The following is a 25,786-nucleotide window of genomic DNA, read 5'->3' as shown; positions in this document are numbered from 1 at the left end:
CCGGATAATGTCCACAATAATCTTGCAGCAAGCATCTTGCTTAAATTTTTTTGTTTTTTTTGTATCTTTTTTATTTATTTTTGTTTATTCATTATTGTGATTTTTTCACATTTTTATTCGAACTTACATAAGTACATAACATAACCAGCACATTTACAATACACGTTTACAATTCCACAGATATACACATTGTTGCAGGGGCTTTCCCACTGGATTTTTTTGGCTAGGTAGTGTTCCATAGTTACATACATCTACAGGGGTCATCATTCCCACTGGCTTTTTGTAGCTAGGTTGTGCTCCTGCTCCCTAGGACTTTCTTGACATGGGCGTTTCATCCCCTTTGGATTTTCTGTGCTAAAAAAATATTGCTTGAAGTTTGAAAAGGGCTTCTCTTATGAATCTCTTGTAGCCAGTGTACCTGTGATGTTTTCAATATACCTGTGAATGGCAGGGGCTGTCTGACAGCTCCTTCATCAGCTGAAGATTCTCCCACTCCAGCAGTTCCGTGCTGTCTCGCTGATGTAGCAGGTTTGGGAAGGTTGTAGTCCACTCACTCACGCCCCCTGGCGGACACAAGTCTGCTAGCTCATCAGGAATAGGTTGGCATTCTACAGAACACCAAAGAAAACAACTTGACCTTTCCAACTACTAGTAATCATATCATTGTTGACAATCCAATCAGATTAGATGCTGAGAAGAAACATTTATTTGGGAACTGTTCGATTCATCCAAAAAGTAGCATCGTATTTTAGCCAGTCCTTCTACAAGACATATTCTTAGTAAGCCTTAGGCAGTCGACGAAATTCGGCAGTATTTTTGATCACCGGAAGTTCGCCCGATTTTAAAATTGACAGAGTATCGGGCCTGTAAGCCTTGATTTCATATTTGGAATATAACGCAGAATGTAAAAGTAAGACTGAAAAGACAACAAAACTCACAAAACGTAAAAACATTCCTTTTTTGTCTGTGAAATTCGTTGAGCAATCTTTCAAATCTTAGGTCGCAGCGCGCTCGCAGCGAGGTCGCCACCATTGTGAAATGAGGGTATAAAACATTGCAGGTGAAAACATGCAGGTGAAAACCTACCGCAGTTGCGCGTGTCGCTCCTGTCCCAGCACCTGACGTGACCGTCGCACACCTGGTCCAGCGGGATGCACTTTCCGCCGTCGGCGCAGAGGAACCCCGCGTCACAGGCCACGGGATCTGACGGTACGAGCGGCGTGCATGTTACAATCAACTAGCGGTAACTTTGCATAGTGTTGTACAGTACTGTGCTGTACTGTGCTGTACTGTACTGTGCTATACTGTGCTGTACTGTACTATACTGTACTCTACTATACTGTACTGTACTGTACTGTACTGTACTGTACTATACTGTACTGTACTTTACTGTACTGTACTAAACTGCACTGCACTGTACTGCACTGTACTGTACTGTACAATAACTGTACTATACTGTACTATACTGTACTATACTGTACTGTACTGTACTATACTATACTGTACTGTACTGTACTGTACTGTACTGTACTGTACTGTACTGTGCGTTAGCCGAACTAACTACAGGACACCGAATATTATTCAGACATACAGACAAAACTGCCCAAGAAGACCCCTTAAGGGGACCGAGAAAATCTAGTCTATGTGTACAGGTGGTCACTTAAGACAGGACTCTCAATGCTTGGGTCAAAGTGGTCACATTGGCCAGCTGGTCCTTACGTAAAGGTGGTCACTTGTACAGGTATGGCTGTAATTTGAGAGACTCAGGCTTCGGTGGGATGATACTTTACACATGTTAACGAAGCGTGCGGCACGCGTACGAGAAACTACCACAGGTAACGTAACATGACCTATTTACGTGCAAAACCTATTTACGTCCGGTTTGGCTCATGTCCACATGTCGCGGTGTATTATGCCAAAGCCTGTTCTCGTGAGCAATAAAGAACATCATAAGTATGATCCTTAGCCATCCCTTTAATTTTTGCACAGCAAAACATAATGGCCATGCGTTTACCACGTGAACGCCACGTGCCGCGCATGTGGGGGGAATTTACAAATAAACATTGTTTTTTTTTTCCATCGCGTTAAGCAAGTGGCCGGACAGACATTGTGATTTTATTATCATTTGTCTGCAGACTACTTTGGACAGTTACTGTGCATTTTTTCTGGTCTATGTTCTTTAAGCATAGCACTATAAGCGAAAAGACCGAGGTGGACGATAATGGGTTACCCTAGCACAATTCTTCATCATATACCTCAGTATAAATACATGCTCACACGGCGTTAAATAGGCGGAGAAAAACTTACAGACCATGCATTTTCTTTTTAGAAGAGCTGATATTTCTGACCATAGGTTTAAAATTTGGCTCTGTCCGTGCGGTTTTAAGATAAATGCGTTTTGAATAAATCGGACGTAAATTGGTCATGTTACGTTACGCTTATCGAATTAAATTTGCTGGTAAGATTTAAATTCATCCAAGAGTGAGAGAAGTGTGAAGTTCACTTGTAAGGATACAGTAAAAGAAATGAATCACAATACTTTCTTTCTATACAGCATACATTCTAACATCTTGAAGCCATACGTACCTCTAACTGATGTGGTGTATGTGGCGTTGAATCCCTGCCAGTTGTCGTCTTGATACAGATTATGTGACGTCTGGAACGTCACCGTGAGGCGGTAACTGTCACTGATGATGACGTCAGGTACTTCCTGTCCACAGTACGTACCTGGATAAGGCGTTCGAATGAAATTTGTTAACATAGTACGTTCCCAAGGTTAGCCCTTGATAATAGCTTCCCGCTAGTGGAGAAACCTTGTCCCTGGCCGTACCAGTATGTGTTTCAGGAAACTAATGAATAAATAAACTAGAACACGAAAAAGCAAACCATAAAGTTCCGCTGTAGTACCTTAGCAAGTCACTGGGGCGCCCAAAATCTAATCATTTTGAGGTCTTAACCTACACAGTCACATACCAAGTATGAAGACAATCCATCCAGGCCTCCTTGAGTTATACTGTCCACAGACGGACACGCACAAACACACACACACACACACACACACACACACACACACACATACACACACAAACGCTGACGAAAACATAACCTTCTCGCCAAAGGTACTGAATAGATAAAATATAAGGTGCTATCATATCCAGTAGTTTACCGTCTCTCACTAGACGTATATCTTATATAGCTTGTTCTACTTTATGCTTTACACCTTTATTCCAAGAGTCTCTACTACATGTACAATGAAGTACAAGACTGGAAATTTCACTGAAAAAACTAAAATGTAACCACAATGAGTCAATAGACCTTTTAGCAGTACATCTCAGCGAGAGGGTGTTGTTTGTTAGTATATGTCACGTTTCCCGTCGGCTGAACAGACAAATCACATAACCCCTATCCTGACCCTAATGATTCCTCCCCTGTTGCCCCTTGACCCTTCGTTCTTACCCCCTGAAAACTCATTAGTGGCTCTTCCTTCCATCGGTACGGTCACATTCCCGCCCAAATGTGTACATACCTATTTTTCTGAAGTTCCCGCCAGGCCAATCGCCATCTATGACATTGACTCTGTCGAATGGGCAGAAGGGGCCGCCCTGTACATCAAACTGCTCAAACTGTAACTCAATCCTGTGGGTGGGTGCAACCTAACCACACAAACAAACGTAAAACAACAAAAGAGTAACGTTACATAAAAATGTTCCTTCAACGGACTCATTATGATAGAAGGAGCATATGAAGCACACCAATGTTCTTCTGCCAGTTTGATTTTAAAACAAAAAGATTGAATTAAATTGAATTGGATCACACAATATCACTTGTTAGAACGCACGGATAAGGAGGTTCACGGTTCTAAGTACGCATGCGCAACGAAATGCATTGTGTGTGATACGTCAGTGGCGAACGCCCCTGAGACATAAACAAAACACGTTTGGACATTGTTATGAAAATCGAGACAATAATCAGTCAAGAACTGTTTACATCTTCGACATATTACCCACAATGCATTTCGCTGCCAATGCGTACTTAGAATTGTGAATCTCCTTATACAACGGTTGAACATATCGGACTGCCGTCATATGCGTTGAGGGTACTTGTTCTAATAAGCTAGTTCGGAGTTGCTACTACGCATGTGCAGTGTCAAAGGTGAAGGCCCCCGGCTCGTATACAGTGCTCGCCTGGACATTGTCTAGATTTGCATAACAACTGTCAAGATTTGCATAACAACGCACGACTGGCTTTGTTCACGTCTCTGGGGCCTTCACCTTTGACACTGCACATGCGTAGTAACAACTCCGAACTAGCTTATATGACATTACTGCATTGTAGCATGCGTTACCTCGATCTCCCATTTACAGAAGAGGTTGTCATAATAAGGACTGGGGAAGCCTGGGCTGTGGAACGTGCCGGTGACATTAGACAGTAGGTATCCGCACGTTTGTGTTTTTGTATCACCTGGAGAAGACAGCACAGAATCAAGAACATATAGGCTAGTTCGGAGTTGTTACTACGCATGTGCAGTGTCAAAGGTGAAGGCCCCCGAGACGTGAACAAAGCCAGTCGGGGCGTTGTTATGCAAATCTAGACAGTTGATATGCTAATCTAGACAATGTCCAGGCGAGCACTGTATCCGAGCCGGGGGCCTTCACCTTAGACACTGCACATGCGTAGTAGCAACTCCGAACTAGCTTATTAACTGGAATAAGATAACTTCTTGACATCATTGAGAAAACTAAAATGCAACCACTATGAGGCAGGAGACTTTTTAGTAGTACGCCAAAAATAGTTACTCAAGCAACTGGATAGAATTTTGAAAATTTTAAAATTTCAAAATTTCATCCAGTTGCTTGAGTAACTATTTTGGCGTATCTTATTACCTAGATGTCTAACCTTCATCAACGTTTTAGCAGTACATTTCAGTGAGAGTGTGTCTTCATACATAAAGAACTATTTTTGAAAAACGTTTTGTGTATTTTGCTGTCCTCTAATCATACTTCTGCATATTGCATGATTATTTTCAAAGGGTAACAATTTAGGTCGCTGTACTGTCGCTCAGCGATCGCCGTTTATAACCCATGTCACACTTGTGCGTATCACTCACTCACTCACTCTCTCCCATAGCTTAATAATGAATAATTAGGTGTTTGAGTTCCGTATACAATTTTTTTCAATACGCAGTTGTACGCTCAAAAAATCAAATTCTTTAGTTATGCCTGACGCATATATAGCGTGTGAATTCAGCGCATCCATTGCGTAGGAGACACGTATGATTACCTTCGCCGAGAAGGTTATGTTTTCGGTTATAAACCAGCGTGTTTTTTCTTGTGTTGGTTTTGCAATAATATTATTCCATGCTAGGATAAAACGCTAGCTAGAAATTCGTGGAGAGTAAAATCCGTTTCGACTGAATAAGAATACTTTTTTTCCACAACCAAGAGATTTATTAAACTGACGTTTCGGTGACCATCTGTGACTTTCTTCAAGGCAAGTCTGACTGGTTCACATAGAAATGATTGTACATGGCACTTCAGCACAGGTGTCGCTGCTTATAGATGCGTTCCCAAACGCAAATTATTTACATATATGGTCTCATTCCTGTGTTAGGCAGTTCCATTGGAATCAACGTTGAAATACGCAACTTTATGACTAAAAATCTAGAAAAAAAATCTGGAGATGTTTTACTTTCTGTTGAAAGCACAGTCACGTGTTCGTCATGCAGCAAAAAAAGATTCACCCAAAACTAACCGTGACAACGATATTTTCATCGCATTTTAAACTGCAGGTACCCACTACCCGCACGGGGCCGCTGTTGTATCATTGTTGTACCGCCGCGCCAGCGCCTGACCGTATCACTCATAGCAAAATGCGTACACGTCCGACCTATCGCTCAGATGACGAAACTTTCCTACCTAATCCTGACAGTAATAAACAAGCTTTCGTCTCAAATTCTTGTTATTTGATTTGATTTATTATTGTTATATCAGGTGGGACCGATAAAAGGCAATTTATGATCCACCTAAACACCGCCTCTTATAACCAGTTTTTTGTAAAGGCCGGATTATTTTAGAATACACGAGGAGTAACACAGGAATGAGACCATATACAGTCACCGGGAATGAAATCACAATGATGTCCCAAACGTACAGAAGTGTAACACATACACAACTATCGAGCAAAATGCAAGTCTCTTGGTTGTGGAAAAAAATAGTCTTCTTATTCAGTGACTTACCAACCTGAAGAAACTATTCACGAATTACTATCAACTGCATGCTCTGGCTTGTGTCAACAATGGTAATATTTCGTTTGTGAACGCTTGAAAGTTAAGTGAAGCCATGGCCACCAAGTATGATCTCATTCATTCTGCAAACTTAAAGATTTACGTCCAAAATGTGACTTTCGAAGGAAACATGGTAATGAGAATCTTAATGTTACCTGTAACGTAGAAGGTTCGAGAGATAACCTTATGTTATTACTGGTATGAACCAATAATTCTCACAGGAATTGAGGTAAAACGTTTAGTTCTTCCACGAAATGAATTTCCCTTTACAACATTAAGCAATGAGAACAATCAGCTCAAAACACTTGTACCTACTTTTAACATTTCAAGCCTTTCCCCTATTGCAAATGTGAATTTTTCAGGTTTCACAAGTTATATTAAATCTTTATGTGATTTATGTACGTGTCATTAGCAGTTTCGTAAGAAAACATATTGCGTCATTACCTTTTCTGCAAGAATTACAAGATGGATCGAGAACATTCTGTACAATACTGGCGCCATATGGGAGATAATGTCTGGAAAATGTGAGGTAATCTTCACACCAAAAACACAACTGAAGTACCCCATCGCTGCCAACGAGTGTTCCTAACGGGCCTTGGGTAACCAACAATATTAACAGTGTAACAATAACAGGCCAGTTCTCCGCGCGTGACATGCTTGCAATTGAACAGGGGAGGGACTACGAAATAGCTTTTCCACTGCAATATTAAGCAATGAAAAACAATCACCTCAAAACACTACATTTCGAACTTCAAGCCCTTTTCCCCAGTGCAAGTTCTGTATTTGTCAGGTTTCACAAGTTTGAATTTGTTTGGGTACAAAATATAGAAGGTCATCGCTGCCATTCTAACTTGAGAGCTAGAGCCAGAATATGGAAATGACCCCAGAATTTCACCCGTCGGATAATAAAAAAATGTGCACTGCTAAAAAGACGTACTATAACTGTTGCAAAACGACAAAAACAACAACAAACAAGCGTACAACATCGGGACCAAACCGGATGAAACTTACATCTGCTTGGAGCAGTCAGAGCTAGTACGTAGAGGATATGGCTTTTCTGTACTGCCCCCCTCCCACCCTAGACTAGTGTACAGACCGATAACATTCGACACAAACACCACTAGCGCCAATGAGGACATAATAACACCTCCGATACAACTGAAATATCTTTAATACGTGTCCATAAAGTAGCTTGATACGTTCTTACATCCACCCTGACATAACACAAACATACCACCCCTCCCCGTAACACCTGACCCCCCCCCCCCCCCTCCCCTCCAGTTACCACGTCTGAAAAACACAACGAATGTTCCTGTATTGTCCACAGTCATGTAGAAATACCACACAGAATTTGACAAAATGAAATGTCAAAATTCGCTCGGGGTAGAATATTCCAACTTTGTCCGCCATCTTTACTGTCCTCTGGTCTAGTTTCTGAGACATTGTGTTCATAAAAAAAAAACGTTCATCGATAAAAAGGTTCATTAGAAAGATGTTGATTAAAAATGTCCATAAAAAAATTAATTTCCTGCATAATAACAGCCCTACAGAAATACCAGACAGAATGTATAGTCCATATATACAGTCCGAGTCGTATACTGTAACTCTTGTTTCTTTCACTGTAACTTTATGTTCACTGTTTTCACAGTTGCCTCTGTAACGTGAACTTATCATCACCCTGAAAATAACCTGTTGTTATCATTATGATTCCTTCAAACATCTGTTCTGTAAATCACTTGCTACCACTGTGAAGTTAAAGTTCAGTGAAAATGTCCATTTTCCTTACAGTGTGAAATTTTGCTACCGTGAAGATTAAGTGAACTACAGTATCCAAACTTTGTCCGCCATATTTACTATCGTCTGATCTGGCTTCTGTGACATTGCGTTTGTTAACAGTTAAAAGTCGAAGTTGCTCGAAGTCATCAATTTGTTTTTATGTCAGCCTCTATCTATTTATCTTTTGTTATATGAAAAAAAAACTGTAGCCCGCTTTTTATTGAGGTCATCGGGGAAGAGGTAGGGGTAAAAAAAGCATATGTATATAACAAATTTTAGACACACCGACTACGTGAATGAAGTCCTGATTAACATATACAACCGCATCTGATGCATAGACATAAACATATATCCTTTTAAGACATTAGTATTGGAAAACAGTGATCTGTAATTACGTTTAGTTTTGATTTTCTATGTCAATAACCTAGCGGTCAGAATTTAACCAGTTTCGTAAGAAACCCCTTGCATCATCACCGATAGGGATAATTTTGGAATAAATTTCTCACGGGGATTGAGGTCAAACTGTGTTTTCATATCTACTCCTTCAACCTACAGCTCACAGGTAACCCACGTTTCGTAAAATGTGAATTATGAAAGGGTAGCAACCATTTCTTGCTGAGGGAAGACTCGAAAATTGTCATCAACTTTGTAAATCATGCCCTGAAACAGTTAAGTATGCATTATCTCAAATGAGTAAGAATAGCCTCATAATGAAATATCTTCACTCACATAAATATATGAAGTATGTTGACGTTATGTCGTAAGTATGAAATATAATTCCACGCCCCTATTCTTCATGTTGGAATGGAATGTGCCACATCAGCACACGGAGCTGTGCGGTCCCATCCTGCATCAGTTCGAGACCGGAGAGAAGTCGAGATCAGTCGAGACCAAAATTCGTCGGACGTCTATCTACAGTGGTGAGTACCGATTCTTCTTGGCACTTGCATTTTATTCGAGGTCTGATCGGGGACAGGGCCGAGTTAACGGGGTTTGATCGGGAACAAGGCCGTGTAAACGGGTCTGATCGGGAAAAGAGCCATATGGACGGGTCTGATCGGAAACAGGGCCGAGTAAACGGGGTCTGATCGGGAAAAGAGCCATATGGACGGGTCTGATCGGAAACAGGGCCGAATAAACGGGGTCTGATCGGGAACAGGGCCGAGTAAACGGGGTCTGATCGGGAAAAGAGCCATATGGACGGGTCTGATCGGAAACAGGGCCGAGTAAACGGGGTCTGATCGGGAACAGGGCCGGCCGAGTAAACGGGGTCTGATCGGGAACAGGGCCGAGTAAACAGGTCTGGACGGGTCTGATCGGAAACAGGGCCGAGTAAACGGGGTCTGATCGGAAACAGGGCCGAGTTAACGGGGTCAGATCGGGAAAAGAGCCATATGGACGGGTCTGATCGGAAACAGGGCCGAGTAAACCGGGTCTGATCGGGAACAGGGCCGAGTAAACGGGGTCTGATCGGAGACAGGGCCGAGTAAACCGGGTCTGGGCGGGGACAGGGCCGAGTAAACGGGGTCTGATCGGAAACAGGGCCGAGTTAACGGGGTCAGATCGGGACAAGAGCCATATGGACGGGTCTGATCGGAAACAGGGCCGAGTAAACGGGGTTTGATAGGGAACAGGGCCGAGTAAACGGGGTCTGATCGGAAACAGGGCCGAGTAAACGGGGTCTGATCGGGAAAAGAGCCATATGGACGGGTCTGATCGGAAACAGGGCCGAGTAAACGGGGTCTGATCGGGAAAAGAGCCATATGGACGGGTCTGATCGGAAACAGGGCCGAGTTAACGGGGTCTGATCGGGAGCAGGGCCGAGTAAACGGGGTCTGATCGGGAAAAGAGCCATATGGACGGGTCTGATCGGAAACAGGGCCGAGTAAACGGGGTCTGATCGGGAACAGGGCCGAGTAAACGGGGTCTTATCGGAAACAGGGCCGAGTAAACGGGGTCTGATCGGGAACAGGGCCGAGTTAACGGGGTCTGATCGGGAAAAGAGCAATATGGACGGGTCTGATCCGGGACAGGGCCGAGTAAACGGGGTCTGATCGGGAAAAGAGCCATATGGACGGGTCTGATCGGAAACAGGGCCGAGTAAACGGGGTCTGATCGGAAACAGGGCCGAGTAAACCGGGTCTGGGCGGGGACAGGGCCGAGTAAACGGGGTCTGATCGGATACAGGGCCGAGTTAACGGGGTCTGACCGGGGAAAAGAGCAATATGGACGGGTCTGATCCGGGACAGGGCCGAGTAAACGGGGTCTGATCGGGAAAAGAGCCATATGGACGGGTCTGATCGGGAACAGGGCCGAGTAAACCGGGTCTGGGCGGAGACAGGGCCGAGTAAACGGGGTCTGATGGGAAACAGGGCCGAGTAAACGGGGTCTGATCGGGAAAAGAGCCATATGGACGGGTCTGATCGGAAACAGGGCCGAGTAAACGGGGTCTGATCGGAAACAGGGCCGAGTAAACCGGGTCTGGGCGGGGACAGGGCCGAGTAAACGGGGTCTGATCGGATACAGGGCCGAGTTAACGGGGTCTGACCGGGGAAAAGAGCAATATGGACGGGTCTGATCCGGGACAGGGCCGAGTAAACGGGGTCTGATCGGGAAAAGAGCCATATGGACGGGTCTGATCGGGAACAGGGCCGAGTAAACCGGGTCTGGGCGGAGACAGGGCCGAGTAAACGGGGTCTGATGGGAAACAGGGCCGAGTAAACGGGGTCTGATCGGGAAAAGAGCCATATGGACGGGTCTGATCGGAAACAGGGCCGAGTTAACGGGGTCTGATCGGGAAAAGAGCCATATGGACGGGTCTGATCGGAAACAGGGCCGAGTAAACGGGATCTGATCGGGAACAGGGCCGAGTTAACGGGGTCTGATCGGGAAAAGAGCCATATGGACGGGTCTGATCGGAAACAGGGCCGAGTAAACGGGATCTGATCGGGAACAGGGCCGAGTAAACGGGGTCTGATCGGGAAAAGAGCCATATGGACGGGTCTGATCGGAAACAGGGCCGAGTAAACCGGGTCTGATCGGGAACAGGGCCGAGTAAACGGGGTCTGATCGGAAACAGCGCCGAGTTAACGGGGTCTGATCGGGAAAAGAGCCATATGGACGGGTCTGATCGGAAACAGGGCCGAGTAAACCGGGTCTGATCGGGAACAGGGCCGAGTAAACGGGGTCTGATCGGGAACAGAGCCGAGTAAACGGGGTCTGATCGGGAGCAGGGCCGACTAAACGGGGTCTGATCGGGAAAAGAGCAATATGGACGGGTCTGATCGGAAACAGCGACGAGTTAACGGGGTCTGAACGGGAAAAGAGCCATATGGACGGGTCTGATCGGAAACAGGGCCGAGTAAACGGGGTCTGATCGGGGACAGAGCCATATGGACGGGTCTGATCGGGAACAGGGCCGAATAAACGGGGTCTGATCGGGAACAGGGCCGAGTTAACGGGGTCTGATCGGGGACAGAGCCATATGGACGGGTCTGATCGGAAACAGGGCCGAATAAACGGGGTCTGATCGGGAACAGGGCCGAGTAAACGGGGTCTGATCGGGAAAAGAGCCATATGGACGGGTCTGATCGGAAACAGGGCCGAGTAAACGGGGTCTGATCGGATACAGGGCCGAGTAAACGGGGTCTGATCGGATACAGGGCCGAGTTAACGGGGTCTGATCGGGAAAAGAGCAATATGGACGGGTCTGATCGGAAACAGCGACGAGTTAACGGGGTCTGATCGGGAACAGGGCCGAGTTAACGGGGTCTGATCGGGGACAGGGCCGAGTAAACGGGGTCTGAACGGGAAAAGAGCCATATGGACGGGTCTGATCGGAAACAGGGCCGAGTAAAAGGGGTCTGATCGGAAACAGCGCCGAGTAAACGGGGTCTGATCGGATACAGGGCCGAGTAAACGGGGTCTGAACGGGAAAAGAGCCATATGGACGGGTCTGATCGGAAACAGGGCCGAGTAAAAGGGGTCTGATCGGAAACAGCGCCGAGTAAACGGGGTCTGATCGGATACAGGGCCGAGTAAACGGGGTCTGATCGGAAACAGGGCCGAGTAAACGGGGTCTGATCGGATTCAGGGCCGAGTAGACGGGGTCTGATCGGGAGCAGGGCCGACTAAACGGGGTCTGATCGGGAAAAGAGCAATATGGACGGGTCTGATCGGAAACAGCGACGAGTTAACGGGGTCTGAACGGGAAAAGAGCCATATGGACGGGTCTGATCGGAAACAGGGCCGAGTAAACGGGGTCTGATCGGGGACAGAGCCATATGGACGGGTCTGATCGGGAACAGGGCCGAATAAACGGGGTCTGATCGGGAACAGGGCCGAGTTAACGGGGTCTGATCGGGGACAGAGCCATATGGACGGGTCTGATCGGAAACAGGGCCGAATAAACGGGGTCTGATCGGGAACAGGGCCGAGTAAACGGGGTCTGATCGGGAAAAGAGCCATATGGACGGGTCTGATCGGAAACAGGGCCGAGTAAACGGGGTCTGATCGGATACAGGGCCGAGTAAACGGGGTCTGATCGGATACAGGGCCGAGTTAACGGGGTCTGATCGGGAAAAGAGCAATATGGACGGGTCTGATCGGAAACAGCGACGAGTTAACGGGGTCTGATCGGGAACAGGGCCGAGTTAACGGGGTCTGATCGGGGACAGGGCCGAGTAAACGGGGTCTGAACGGGAAAAGAGCCATATGGACGGGTCTGATCGGAAACAGGGCCGAGTAAAAGGGGTCTGATCGGAAACAGCGCCGAGTAAACGGGGTCTGATCGGATACAGGGCCGAGTAAACGGGGTCTGAACGGGAAAAGAGCCATATGGACGGGTCTGATCGGAAACAGGGCCGAGTAAAAGGGGTCTGATCGGAAACAGCGCCGAGTAAACGGGGTCTGATCGGATACAGGGCCGAGTAAACGGGGTCTGATCGGAAACAGGGCCGAGTAAACGGGGTCTGATCGGGAAAAGAGCCATATGGACGGGTCTGATCGGAAACAGGGCCGAGTAAACGGGGTCTGATCGGATACAGGGCCGAGTAGACGGGGTCTGATCGGGAACAGGGCCGAGTAAACGGGGTCTGATCGGGAAAAGAGCTATATGGACGGGTCTGATCGGGAACAGGGCCGAGTTAACGGGGTCTGATCGGGAAAAGAGCCATATGGACGGGTCTGATCGGAAACAGGGCCGAATAAACGGGGTCTGATCGGAAACAGGGCCGAGTAAACCGGGTCTGATCGGAAACAGCGCCGAGTAAACGGGGTCTGATCGGATACAGGGCCGAGTAAACGGGGTCTGATCGGATACAGGGCCGAGTAAACGGGGTCTGATCGGGAAAAGAGCCATATGGACGGGTCTGATCGGAAACAGGGCCGAGTAAACGGGGTCTGATCGGGAACAGGGCCGAGTTAACGGGGTCTGATCGGGAAAAGAGCCATATGAACGGGTCTGATCGGAAACAGGGCCGAGTCAACGGGGTCTGATCGGGAAAAGAGCCATATGGACGGGTCTGATCGGGAACAGGGCCGAGTAAACGGGGTCTGATCGAGGACAGGGCCGAGTAAACGGGGTCTGATCGGGAAAAGAGCCATATGGACGGGTCTGATTGGAAACAGGGCCGAGTAAACGGGGTCTGATTGGGAACAGGGCCGAGTTAACGGGGTCTGATCGGAAAAAGAGCCATATGGACGGGTCTGATCGGAAACAGGGCCGAGTAAAGGGGTCTGATCGGGAAAAGAGCCATATGGACGGGTCTGATCGGGAACAGGGCCGAGTAAACGGGGTCTGATCGGGAAAAGAGCCACATGGACGGGTCTGATCGGGAGCAGGGCCGAGTAAACGGGGTCTGATCGGGAGCAGGGCCGAGTAAACGGGGTCTGATCGGGGACAGGGCCGAGTAAACGGGGTCTGATCGGGAAAAGAGCCATATGGACGGGTCTGATCGGGAACAGGGCCGAGTAAACCGGGTCTGGGCGGGATCAGGGCCGAGTAAACGGGGTCTGATCGGATACAGGGCCGAGTTAACGGGGTCTGATCGGGGACAGGGCCGAGTAAACGGGGTCTGATCGGGAAAAGAGCCATATGTACGGGTCTGATCGGAAACAGGGCCGAGTTAACGGGGTCTGATCGGGAAAAGAGCCATATGGACGGGTCTGATCGGGAACAGGGCCGAGTAAACGGGGTCTGATCGGGGACAGGGCCGAGTAAACGGGGTCTGATCGGGAACAGGGCCGAGTAAACGGGGTCTGATCGAAAAAGAGCCATATGGACGGGTCTGATCGGAAACAGGGCCGAGTAAACGGGGTCTGATCGGATTCAGGGCCGAGTAGACGGGGTCTGATCGGAAACAGGGCCGAGTAAACGGGGTCTGATCGGGAAAAGAGCCATATGGACGGGTCTGATCGGAAACAGCGCCGAGTTAACGGGGTCTGATCGGGAAAAGAGCCATATGGACGGGTCTGATCGGGAACAGGGCCGAGTAAACGGGGTCTGATCGGGAACAGGGCCGAGTAAACGGGGTCTGATCGGGAACAGGGCCGAGTAAACCGGGTCTGATCGGAAATAGGGCCGAGTAAACGGGGTCTGATCGGGACAAGAGCCATATGGACGGGTCTGATCGGATACAGGGCCGAGTTAACGGGGTCTGATCGGAAACAGGGCCGAGTAAACGGGGTCTGATCGGGAACAGGGCCGAGTAAATGGGGTCTGATCGGGGAAAGAGCCATATGGACGGGTCTGATCGGGAACAGGGCCGAGTAAACCGGGTCTGATCGGGAACAGGGCCGAGTAAACGGGGTCTGATCGGGAACAGGGCCGAGTAAACGGGGTCTGATCGGGAACAGGGCCGAGTTAACGGGGTCTGATCGGGAAAAGAGCAATATGGACGGGTCTGATCCGGGACAGGGCCGAGTAAACGGGGTCTGATCGGGAAAAGAGCAATATGGACGGGTCTGATCGGAAACAGGGCCGAGTAAAAGGGGTCTGATCGGAAACAGGGCCGAGTAAACGGGGTCTTATCGGAAACAGGGCCGAGTAAACGGGGTCTGATCGGGAACAGGGCCGAGTTAACGGGGTCTGATCGGGAAAAGAGCAATATGGACGGGTCTGATCCGGGACAGGGCCGAGTAAACGGGGTCTGATCGGGAAAAGAGCCATATGGACGGGTCTGATCGGAAACAGGGCCGAGTAAACGGGGTCTGATCGGAAACAGGGCCGAGTAAACCGGGTCTGGGCGGGGACAGGGCCGAGTAAACGGGGTCTGATCGGATACAGGGCCGAGTTAACGGGGTCTGACCGGGGAAAAGAGCAATATGGACGGGTCTGATCCGGGACAGGGCCGAGTAAACGGGGTCTGATCGGGAAAAGAGCCATATGGACGGGTCTGATCGGGAACAGGGCCGAGTAAACCGGGTCTGGGCGGAGACAGGGCCGAGTAAACGGGGTCTGATGGGAAACAGGGCCGAGTAAACGGGGTCTGATCGGGAAAAGAGCCATATGGACGGGTCTGATCGGAAACAGGGCCGAGTAAACGGGGTCTGATCGGAAACAGGGCCGAGTAAACCGGGTCTGGGCGGGGACAGGGCCGAGTAAACGGGGTCTGATCGGATACAGGGCCGAGTTAACGGGGTCTGACCGGGGAAAAGAGCAATATGGACGGGTCTGATCCGGGACAGGGCCGAGTAAACGGGGTCTGATCGGGAAAAGAGCCATATGGACGGGTCTGATCGGGAACAGGGCCGAGTAAACCGGGTCTGGGCGGAGACAGGGCCGAGTAAACGGGGTCTGATGGGAAACAGGGCCGAGTAAACGGGGTCTGATCGGGAAAAGAGCCATATGGACGGGTCTGATCGGAAACAGGGCCGAGTTAACGGGGTCTGATCGGGAAAAGAGCCATATGGACGGGTCTGATCGGAAACAGGGCCGAGTAAACGGGATCTGATCGGGAACAGGGCCGAGTTAACGGGGTCTGATCGGGAAAAGAGCCATATGGACGGGTCTGATCGGAAACAGGGCCGAGTAAACGGGATCTGATCGGGAACAGGGCCGAGTAAACGGGGTCTGATCGGGAAAAGAGCCATATGGACGGGTCTGATCGGAAACAGGGCCGAGTAAACCGGGTCTGATCGGGAACAGGGCCGAGTAAACGGGGTCTGATCGGAAACAGCGCCGAGTTAACGGGGTCTGATCGGGAAAAGAGCCATATGGACGGGTCTGATCGGAAACAGGGCCGAGTAAACCGGGTCTGATCGGGAACAGGGCCGAGTAAACGGGGTCTGATCGGGAACAGAGCCGAGTAAACGGGGTCTGATCGGGAGCAGGGCCGACTAAACGGGGTCTGATCGGGAAAAGAGCAATATGGACGGGTCTGATCGGAAACAGCGACGAGTTAACGGGGTCTGAACGGGAAAAGAGCCATATGGACGGGTCTGATCGGAAACAGGGCCGAGTAAACGGGGTCTGATCGGGGACAGAGCCATATGGACGGGTCTGATCGGGAACAGGGCCGAATAAACGGGGTCTGATCGGGAACAGGGCCGAGTTAACGGGGTCTGATCGGGGACAGAGCCATATGGACGGGTCTGATCGGAAACAGGGCCGAATAAACGGGGTCTGATCGGGAACAGGGCCGAGTAAACGGGGTCTGATCGGGAAAAGAGCCATATGGACGGGTCTGATCGGAAACAGGGCCGAGTAAACGGGGTCTGATCGGATACAGGGCCGAGTAAACGGGGTCTGATCGGATACAGGGCCGAGTTAACGGGGTCTGATCGGGAAAAGAGCAATATGGACGGGTCTGATCGGAAACAGCGACGAGTTAACGGGGTCTGATCGGGAACAGGGCCGAGTTAACGGGGTCTGATCGGGGACAGGGCCGAGTAAACGGGGTCTGATCGGGAACAGAGCCGAGTAAACGGGGTCTGATCGGGAGCAGGGCCGACTAAACGGGGTCTGATCGGGAAAAGAGCAATATGGACGGGTCTGATCGGAAACAGCGACGAGTTAACGGGGTCTGAACGGGAAAAGAGCCATATGGACGGGTCTGATCGGAAACAGGGCCGAGTAAACGGGGTCTGATCGGGGACAGAGCCATATGGACGGGTCTGATCGGGAACAGGGCCGAATAAACGGGGTCTGATCGGGAACAGGGCCGAGTTAACGGGGTCTGATCGGGGACAGAGCCATATGGACGGGTCTGATCGGAAACAGGGCCGAATAAACGGGGTCTGATCGGGAACAGGGCCGAGTAAACGGGGTCTGATCGGGAAAAGAGCCATATGGACGGGTCTGATCGGAAACAGGGCCGAGTAAACGGGGTCTGATCGGATACAGGGCCGAGTAAACGGGGTCTGATCGGATACAGGGCCGAGTTAACGGGGTCTGATCGGGAAAAGAGCAATATGGACGGGTCTGATCGGAAACAGCGACGAGTTAACGGGGTCTGATCGGGAACAGGGCCGAGTTAACGGGGTCTGATCGGGGACAGGGCCGAGTAAACGGGGTCTGAACGGGAAAAGAGCCATATGGACGGGTCTGATCGGAAACAGGGCCGAGTAAAAGGGGTCTGATCGGAAACAGCGCCGAGTAAACGGGGTCTGATCGGATACAGGGCCGAGTAAACGGGGTCTGAACGGGAAAAGAGCCATATGGACGGGTCTGATCGGAAACAGGGCCGAGTAAAAGGGGTCTGATCGGAAACAGCGCCGAGTAAACGGGGTCTGATCGGATACAGGGCCGAGTAAACGGGGTCTGATCGGAAACAGGGCCGAGTAAACGGGGTCTGATCGGGAAAAGAGCCATATGGACGGGTCTGATCGGAAACAGGGCCGAGTAAACGGGGTCTGATCGGATACAGGGCCGAGTAGACGGGGTCTGATCGGGAACAGGGCCGAGTAAACGGGGTCTGATCGGGAAAAGAGCTATATGGACGGGTCTGATCGGGAACAGGGCCGAGTTAACGGGGTCTGATCGGGAAAAGAGCCATATGGACGGGTCTGATCGGAAACAGGGCCGAATAAACGGGGTCTGATCGGAAACAGGGCCGAGTAAACCGGGTCTGATCGGAAACAGCGCCGAGTAAACGGGGTCTGATCGGATACAGGGCCGAGTAAACGGGGTCTGATCGGATACAGGGCCGAGTAAACGGGGTCTGATCGGGAAAAGAGCCATATGGACGGGTCTGATCGGAAACAGGGCCGAGTAAACGGGGTCTGATCGGGAACAGGGCCGAGTTAACGGGGTCTGATCGGGAAAAGAGCCATATGAACGGGTCTGATCGGAAACAGGGCCGAGTCAACGGGGTCTGATCGGGAAAAGAGCCATATGGACGGGTCTGATCGGGAACAGGGCCGAGTAAACGGGGTCTGATCGAGGACAGGGCCGAGTAAACGGGGTCTGATCGGGAAAAGAGCCATATGGACGGGTCTGATTGGAAACAGGGCCGAGTAAACGGGGTCTGATTGGGAACAGGGCCGAGTTAACGGGGTCTGATCGGAAAAAGAGCCATATGGACGGGTCTGATCGGAAACAGGGCCGAGTAAAGGGGTCTGATCGGGAAAAGAGCCATATGGACGGGTCTGATCGGGAACAGGGCCGAGTAAACGGGGTCTGATCGGGAAAAGAGCCACATGGACGGGTCTGATCGGGAGCAGGGCCGAGTAAACGGGGTCTGATCGGGAGCAGGGCCGAGTAAACGGGGTCTGATCGGGGACAGGGCCGAGTAAACGGGGTCTGATCGGGAAAAGAGCCATATGGACGGGTCTGATCGGGAACAGGGCCGAGTAAACCGGGTCTGGGCGGGATCAGGGCCGAGTAAACGGGGTCTGATCGGATACAGGGCCGAGTTAACGGGGTCTGATCGGGGACAGGGCCGAGTAAACGGGGTCTGATCGGGAAAAGAGCCATATGTACGGGTCTGATCGGAAACAGGGCCGAGTTAACGGGGTCTGATCGGGAAAAGAGCCATATGGACGGGTCTGATCGGGAACAGGGCCGAGTAAACGGGGTCTGATCGGGGACAGGGCCGAGTAAACGGGGTCTGATCGGGAACAGGGCCGAGTAAACGGGGTCTGATCGAAAAAGAGCCATATGGACGGGTCTGATCGGAAACAGGGCCGAGTAAACGGGGTCTGATCGGATTCAGGGCCGAGTAGACGGGGTCTGATCGGAAACAGGGCCGAGTAAACGGGGTCTGATCGGGAAAAGAGCCATATGGACGGGTCTGATCGGAAACAGCGCCGAGTTAACGGGGTCTGATCGGGAAAAGAGCCATATGGACGGGTCTGATCGGGAACAGGGCCGAGTAAACGGGGTCTGATCGGGAACAGGGCCGAGTAAACGGGGTCTGATCGGGAACAGGGCCGAGTAAACCGGGTCTGATCGGAAATAGGGCCGAGTAAACGGGGTCTGATCGGGACAAGAGCCATATGGACGGGTCTGATCGGATACAGGGCCGAGTTAACGGGGTCTGATCGGAAACAGGGCCGAGTAAACGGGGTCTGATCGGGAACAGGGCCGAGTAAATGGGGTCTGATCGGGGAAAGAGCCATATGGACGGGTCTGATCGGGAACAGGGCCGAGTAAACCGGGTCTGATCGGGAACAGGGCCGAGTAAACGGGGTCTGATCGGGAACAGGGCCGAGTAAACGGGGTCTGATCGGGAACAGGGCCGAGTTAACGGGGTCTGATCGGGAAAAGAGCAATATGGACGGGTCTGATCCGGGACAGGGCCGAGTAAACGGGGTCTGATCGGGAAAAGAGCAATATGGACGGGTCTGATCGGAAACAGGGCCGAGTAAAAGGGGTCTGATCGGAAACAGCGCCGAGTAAACGGGGTCTGATCGGATACAGGGCCGAGTAAACGGGGTCTGATCGGGAAAAGAGCCATATGGACGGGTCTGATCGGGGACAGGGCCGAGTAAACGGGGTCAGATCGGGAAAAGAGCCATATGGACGGGTCTGATCGGGAACAAGGCCGAGTTAACGGGGTCTGATCGGGAAAAGAGCAATATGGACGGGTCTGATCGGAAACAGGCCGAGTAAACGGGGTCTGATCGGGAACAGGGCCGAGTAAACGGGGTCTGATCGGGAACAGGGCCGAGTTAACGGGGTCAGATCGGGAAAAGAGCCATATGGACGGGTCTGAACGGGAACAGGGCCGAGTTAACGGGGTCTGATCGGGAAAAGAGCAATATGGACGGGTCTGATCGGAAACAGCGCCGAGTTAACGGGGTCTGATCGGGAAAAGAGCCATATGGACGGGTCTGATCGGGGACAGGGCCGAGTAAACGGAGTCTGATCGGAGACAGGGCCGAGTAAACGGGGTCTGATCGGCACAGGGCAGAGTAAGCGGGGTCTGATCGGGGACAGGGCCGCCTAATCGGGCCTCAGCGGGAACAGGGCCATATGGACGGGTCTGATCGGGAACAGGGCCGAATAAACGGGGTCTGATCGGGAACAGGGCCGAGTTAACGGGGTCTGATCGGGGACAGAGCCATATGGACGGGTCTGATCGGAAACAGGGCCGAATAAACGGGGTCTGATCGGGAACAGGGCCGAGTAAACGGGGTCTGATCGGGAAAAGAGCCATATGGACGGGTCTGATCGGAAACAGGGCCGAGTAAACGGGGTCTGATCGGATACAGGGCCGAGTAAACGGGGTCTGATCGGATACAGGGCCGAGTTAACGGGGTCTGATCGGGAAAAGAGCAATATGGACGGGTCTGATCGGAAACAGCGACGAGTTAACGGGGTCTGATCGGGAACAGGGCCGAGTTAACGGGGTCTGATCGGGGACAGGGCCGAGTAAACGGGGTCTGAACGGGAAAAGAGCCATATGGACGGGTCTGATCGGAAACAGGGCCGAGTAAAAGGGGTCTGATCGGAAACAGCGCCGAGTAAACGGGGTCTGATCGGATACAGGGCCGAGTAAACGGGGTCTGAACGGGAAAAGAGCCATATGGACGGGTCTGATCGGAAACAGGGCCGAGTAAAAGGGGTCTGATCGGAAACAGCGCCGAGTAAACGGGGTCTGATCGGATACAGGGCCGAGTAAACGGGGTCTGATCGGAAACAGGGCCGAGTAAACGGGGTCTGATCGGGAAAAGAGCCATATGGACGGGTCTGATCGGAAACAGGGCCGAGTAAACGGGGTCTGATCGGATACAGGGCCGAGTAGACGGGGTCTGATCGGGAACAGGGCCGAGTAAACGGGGTCTGATCGGGAAAAGAGCTATATGGACGGGTCTGATCGGGAACAGGGCCGAGTTAACGGGGTCTGATCGGGAAAAGAGCCATATGGACGGGTCTGATCGGAAACAGGGCCGAATAAACGGGGTCTGATCGGAAACAGGGCCGAGTAAACCGGGTCTGATCGGAAACAGCGCCGAGTAAACGGGGTCTGATCGGATACAGGGCCGAGTAAACGGGGTCTGATCGGATACAGGGCCGAGTAAACGGGGTCTGATCGGGAAAAGAGCCATATGGACGGGTCTGATCGGAAACAGGGCCGAGTAAACGGGGTCTGATCGGGAACAGGGCCGAGTTAACGGGGTCTGATCGGGAAAAGAGCCATATGAACGGGTCTGATCGGAAACAGGGCCGAGTCAACGGGGTCTGATCGGGAAAAGAGCCATATGGACGGGTCTGATCGGGAACAGGGCCGAGTAAACGGGGTCTGATCGAGGACAGGGCCGAGTAAACGGGGTCTGATCGGGAAAAGAGCCATATGGACGGGTCTGATTGGAAACAGGGCCGAGTAAACGGGGTCTGATTGGGAACAGGGCCGAGTTAACGGGGTCTGATCGGAAAAAGAGCCATATGGACGGGTCTGATCGGAAACAGGGCCGAGTAAAGGGGTCTGATCGGGAAAAGAGCCATATGGACGGGTCTGATCGGGAACAGGGCCGAGTAAACGGGGTCTGATCGGGAAAAGAGCCACATGGACGGGTCTGATCGGGAGCAGGGCCGAGTAAACGGGGTCTGATCGGGAGCAGGGCCGAGTAAACGGGGTCTGATCGGGGACAGGGCCGAGTAAACGGGGTCTGATCGGGAAAAGAGCCATATGGACGGGTCTGATCGGGAACAGGGCCGAGTAAACCGGGTCTGGGCGGGATCAGGGCCGAGTAAACGGGGTCTGATCGGATACAGGGCCGAGTTAACGGGGTCTGATCGGGGACAGGGCCGAGTAAACGGGGTCTGATCGGGAAAAGAGCCATATGTACGGGTCTGATCGGAAACAGGGCCGAGTTAACGGGGTCTGATCGGGAAAAGAGCCATATGGACGGGTCTGATCGGGAACAGGGCCGAGTAAACGGGGTCTGATCGGGGACAGGGCCGAGTAAACGGGGTCTGATCGGGAACAGGGCCGAGTAAACGGGGTCTGATCGAAAAAGAGCCATATGGACGGGTCTGATCGGAAACAGGGCCGAGTAAACGGGGTCTGATCGGATTCAGGGCCGAGTAGACGGGGTCTGATCGGAAACAGGGCCGAGTAAACGGGGTCTGATCGGGAAAAGAGCCATATGGACGGGTCTGATCGGAAACAGCGCCGAGTTAACGGGGTCTGATCGGGAAAAGAGCCATATGGACGGGTCTGATCGGGAACAGGGCCGAGTAAACGGGGTCTGATCGGGAACAGGGCCGAGTAAACGGGGTCTGATCGGGAACAGGGCCGAGTAAACCGGGTCTGATCGGAAATAGGGCCGAGTAAACGGGGTCTGATCGGGACAAGAGCCATATGGACGGGTCTGATCGGATACAGGGCCGAGTTAACGGGGTCTGATCGGAAACAGGGCCGAGTAAACGGGGTCTGATCGGGAACAGGGCCGAGTAAATGGGGTCTGATCGGGGAAAGAGCCATATGGACGGGTCTGATCGGGAACAGGGCCGAGTAAACCGGGTCTGATCGGGAACAGGGCCGAGTAAACGGGGTCTGATCGGGAACAGGGCCGAGTAAACGGGGTCTGATCGGGAACAGGGCCGAGTTAACGGGGTCTGATCGGGAAAAGAGCAATATGGACGGGTCTGATCCGGGACAGGGCCGAGTAAACGGGGTCTGATCGGGAAAAGAGCAATATGGACGGGTCTGATCGGAAACAGGGCCGAGTAAAAGGGGTCTGATCGGAAACAGCGCCGAGTAAACGGGGTCTGATCGGATACAGGGCCGAGTAAACGGGGTCTGATCGGGAAAAGAGCCATATGGACGGGTCTGATCGGGGACAGGGCCGAGTAAACGGGGTCAGATCGGGAAAAGAGCCATATGGACGGGTCTGATCGGGAACAAGGCCGAGTTAACGGGGTCTGATCGGGAAAAGAGCAATATGGACGGGTCTGATCGGAAACAGGCCGAGTAAACGGGGTCTGATCGGGAACAGGGCCGAGTAAACGGGGTCTGATCGGGAACAGGGCCGAGTTAACGGGGTCAGATCGGGAAAAGAGCCATATGGACGGGTCTGAACGGGAACAGGGCCGAGTTAACGGGGTCTGATCGGGAAAAGAGCAATATGGACGGGTCTGATCGGAAACAGCGCCGAGTTAACGGGGTCTGATCGGGAAAAGAGCCATATGGACGGGTCTGATCGGGGACAGGGCCGAGTAAACGGAGTCTGATCGGAGACAGGGCCGAGTAAACGGGGTCTGATCGGCACAGGGCAGAGTAAGCGGGGTCTGATCGGGGACAGGGCCGCCTAATCGGGCCTCAGCGGGAACAGGGCCATATGGATGGGTTTGAGCGGGAACAGGGCCGAGTAAACGGGGTCTGATCGGGAACAGGGCCGAGTAAACGGGGTCTGATCGGGAACAGGGCCGAGTAAACGGGGTCTGATCGGGAACAGGGCCGAGTAAACGGGATCTGATCGGGAACAGGGCCGAGTAAACGGGTCTGAGCGTGGACAGGGCCGAGTAAGCGGGTCTGAGCGGGGACAGGGCCATATGGACGGTTCTGGTCGGGAACAAGGCCGTGTAAATGGGGTCTGATTGGAGAAAGGGCCGAGTAAACAATTCCTTGGGTAAAAAAGAAATCAACACATTCATATGTTGTGACAATTCCGCTACAATACCACTATACAAAGTGTCCTGTCTTTGCAGGATCTGAGAAAAAATTGAGTCATGGCGATTCGTCACATCATGGCAATTTCCGTGCTGCTTTTTGCTGGCTTCATTGCTGAAGGTGAGTTGTTATTTCTTTTAATCCCTCCTTCAAAACAAACGGTATCCGAACTTTAATGCAAACGGTAGACTTGTCTTTCATGGTTCGTTTTTCATTGGCAATTGATTGCATGTATGTTTTCAAACTTACATCTAGTCATAATTAATTGCATTTTGTTTTACTGCTCAATGAGAAACTGCTTTTATCAATATTGTGCAAAAGAGGAAGAGTTTGAGCAAATTTATTGAGTCAAACGAGCATAATTAGACATAGCCGCATTCTTTTTATTTGAACTAATCGAAGAAAGTTAACGCTGTACGCGTTGTATGTAAGTTTATATTGTGCCGGTTGAAAGGTAATGTGAAGTCATTGTAGCGTTACATGTATGTATGGTAGTCATCCATGTTTGTTTAAAGCAGTCCTAAACTCCAGAGGGGGGAGTTCTTTTCCAAAAGATAATACTTTTAGGAAGTAAAAATGAATACTTATTACAGTTTACGATTAAGCACCCACTAGTTCCGTGCGCATCAAAGGCATTCAGTGTTCTACTAAATTCCCCAGGTGATTCTCTATTTTCTAATTAATCAAATTAAACAACCTCAGCCTATGCCTGAATACAATGTACCTGACAAGGCCTGACAAAAGTTAGGTTACACAAGGAATATCAGGAGGGTTAAGAAAAACTTGTCTTGTTATATGTTCCTTTATATCTTATCAACAACTGGTCTTCTTATTGTGCTTAGCCCCGTCATTTATGCCCACGATGAAGGAAGTGGGTATACGTATAGGGAATACATGGGTAGGGTCTCAGGGTTTAGTTATTACATATTATTTTACAAAGCACACCTTGTGTAATTCACCACAAAAAATTCTGTAAAAAGTCGGCTGATTATGCATTCATTGATACATAATCTAGTGGAAAATAACACTCCCTTCTAGAGTTTAGGACTCCTTTAAATGTATATCATATATCTTTGTTGTTATTAAGGAGAGGCTAGGGCTGCTTCTCCTGAAAAAAAGTGGGTAAGTATCGCGTGCTTACAAAGAATGATTGAAATTTCAATTACGATATTAACAAAGCATGTTATAATGTAATACATCAGACAGTTATTCGGCAAGTATATTACAGTTGGATTTCGTTGAAATACATGACAGAATATCATGTAGTATCATGTTACATTTCCACAATCACAAAGAAGCTAGGAAAAGTCAAATTCACTTTGTAGATTACAGTTAGTTTTTGTGCCAGACTGACAACGTATATATCTATCCATAAACTATCATTTTGTTGTCATCTGCATAATTATGTACAATGAAGGTCTTCATTCATTTAATGTATTTTCCATTGTTCTCGTAGCAAAAACTATCCCTTTGCAACTGAATAAGTAAAAAAAGGTCTACATACACGCATGTCCGTGTAATTCTATCCTTGTCTCAAATCAATTTTTTGTTGTGTTTAACTGTGCTTCAATTTTTATTTATGTAAACAGGAAAAAGGGGAGGACCTGGTTAATTCTCAGGTATGTTTATTTGGATGTCCTCTAATGACAAACTAGAGATTCATCTAAAA

General features: G+C 50.4%; 1 protein-coding gene and 1 long non-coding RNA gene across 2 annotated transcripts in view; one reads left to right on the top strand and one right to left on the bottom strand.

Moving 5' to 3' along the window:
- The window catches only part of LOC136427290 (uncharacterized), a 47,854-nt gene that overhangs the window by 11,326 nt on the left and 10,742 nt on the right, over positions 1–25,786 (bottom strand). Inside the window, exons 5-9 of the mRNA XM_066416101.1 lie at positions 4,346–4,461; positions 3,527–3,653; positions 2,587–2,727; positions 1,087–1,203; positions 439–608 (exon numbers count right to left, since the gene is read on the bottom strand). Coding sequence (XP_066272198.1) covers positions 439–608; positions 1,087–1,203; positions 2,587–2,727; positions 3,527–3,653; positions 4,346–4,461 — 671 coding nt within the window. The remainder of the gene's footprint in view (positions 1–438; positions 609–1,086; positions 1,204–2,586; positions 2,728–3,526; positions 3,654–4,345; positions 4,462–25,786) is intronic.
- LOC136426704 (uncharacterized) lies at positions 8,868–25,737 on the top strand. The gene is made up of 4 exons (XR_010754326.1): positions 8,868–8,979; positions 24,156–24,237; positions 25,205–25,239; positions 25,707–25,737. It is a non-coding gene; the product is annotated as an uncharacterized lncRNA (long non-coding RNA).

The sequence above is a fragment of the Branchiostoma lanceolatum genome, chromosome 2, assembly GCF_035083965.1.
Source record: "Branchiostoma lanceolatum isolate klBraLanc5 chromosome 2, klBraLanc5.hap2, whole genome shotgun sequence".
Lineage (NCBI taxonomy): Eukaryota > Metazoa > Chordata > Leptocardii > Amphioxiformes > Branchiostomatidae > Branchiostoma > Branchiostoma lanceolatum.
The sequence above is the reverse complement of the archived record's forward strand: the minus strand, read 5'-3'. Positions and strand labels throughout refer to the sequence as shown.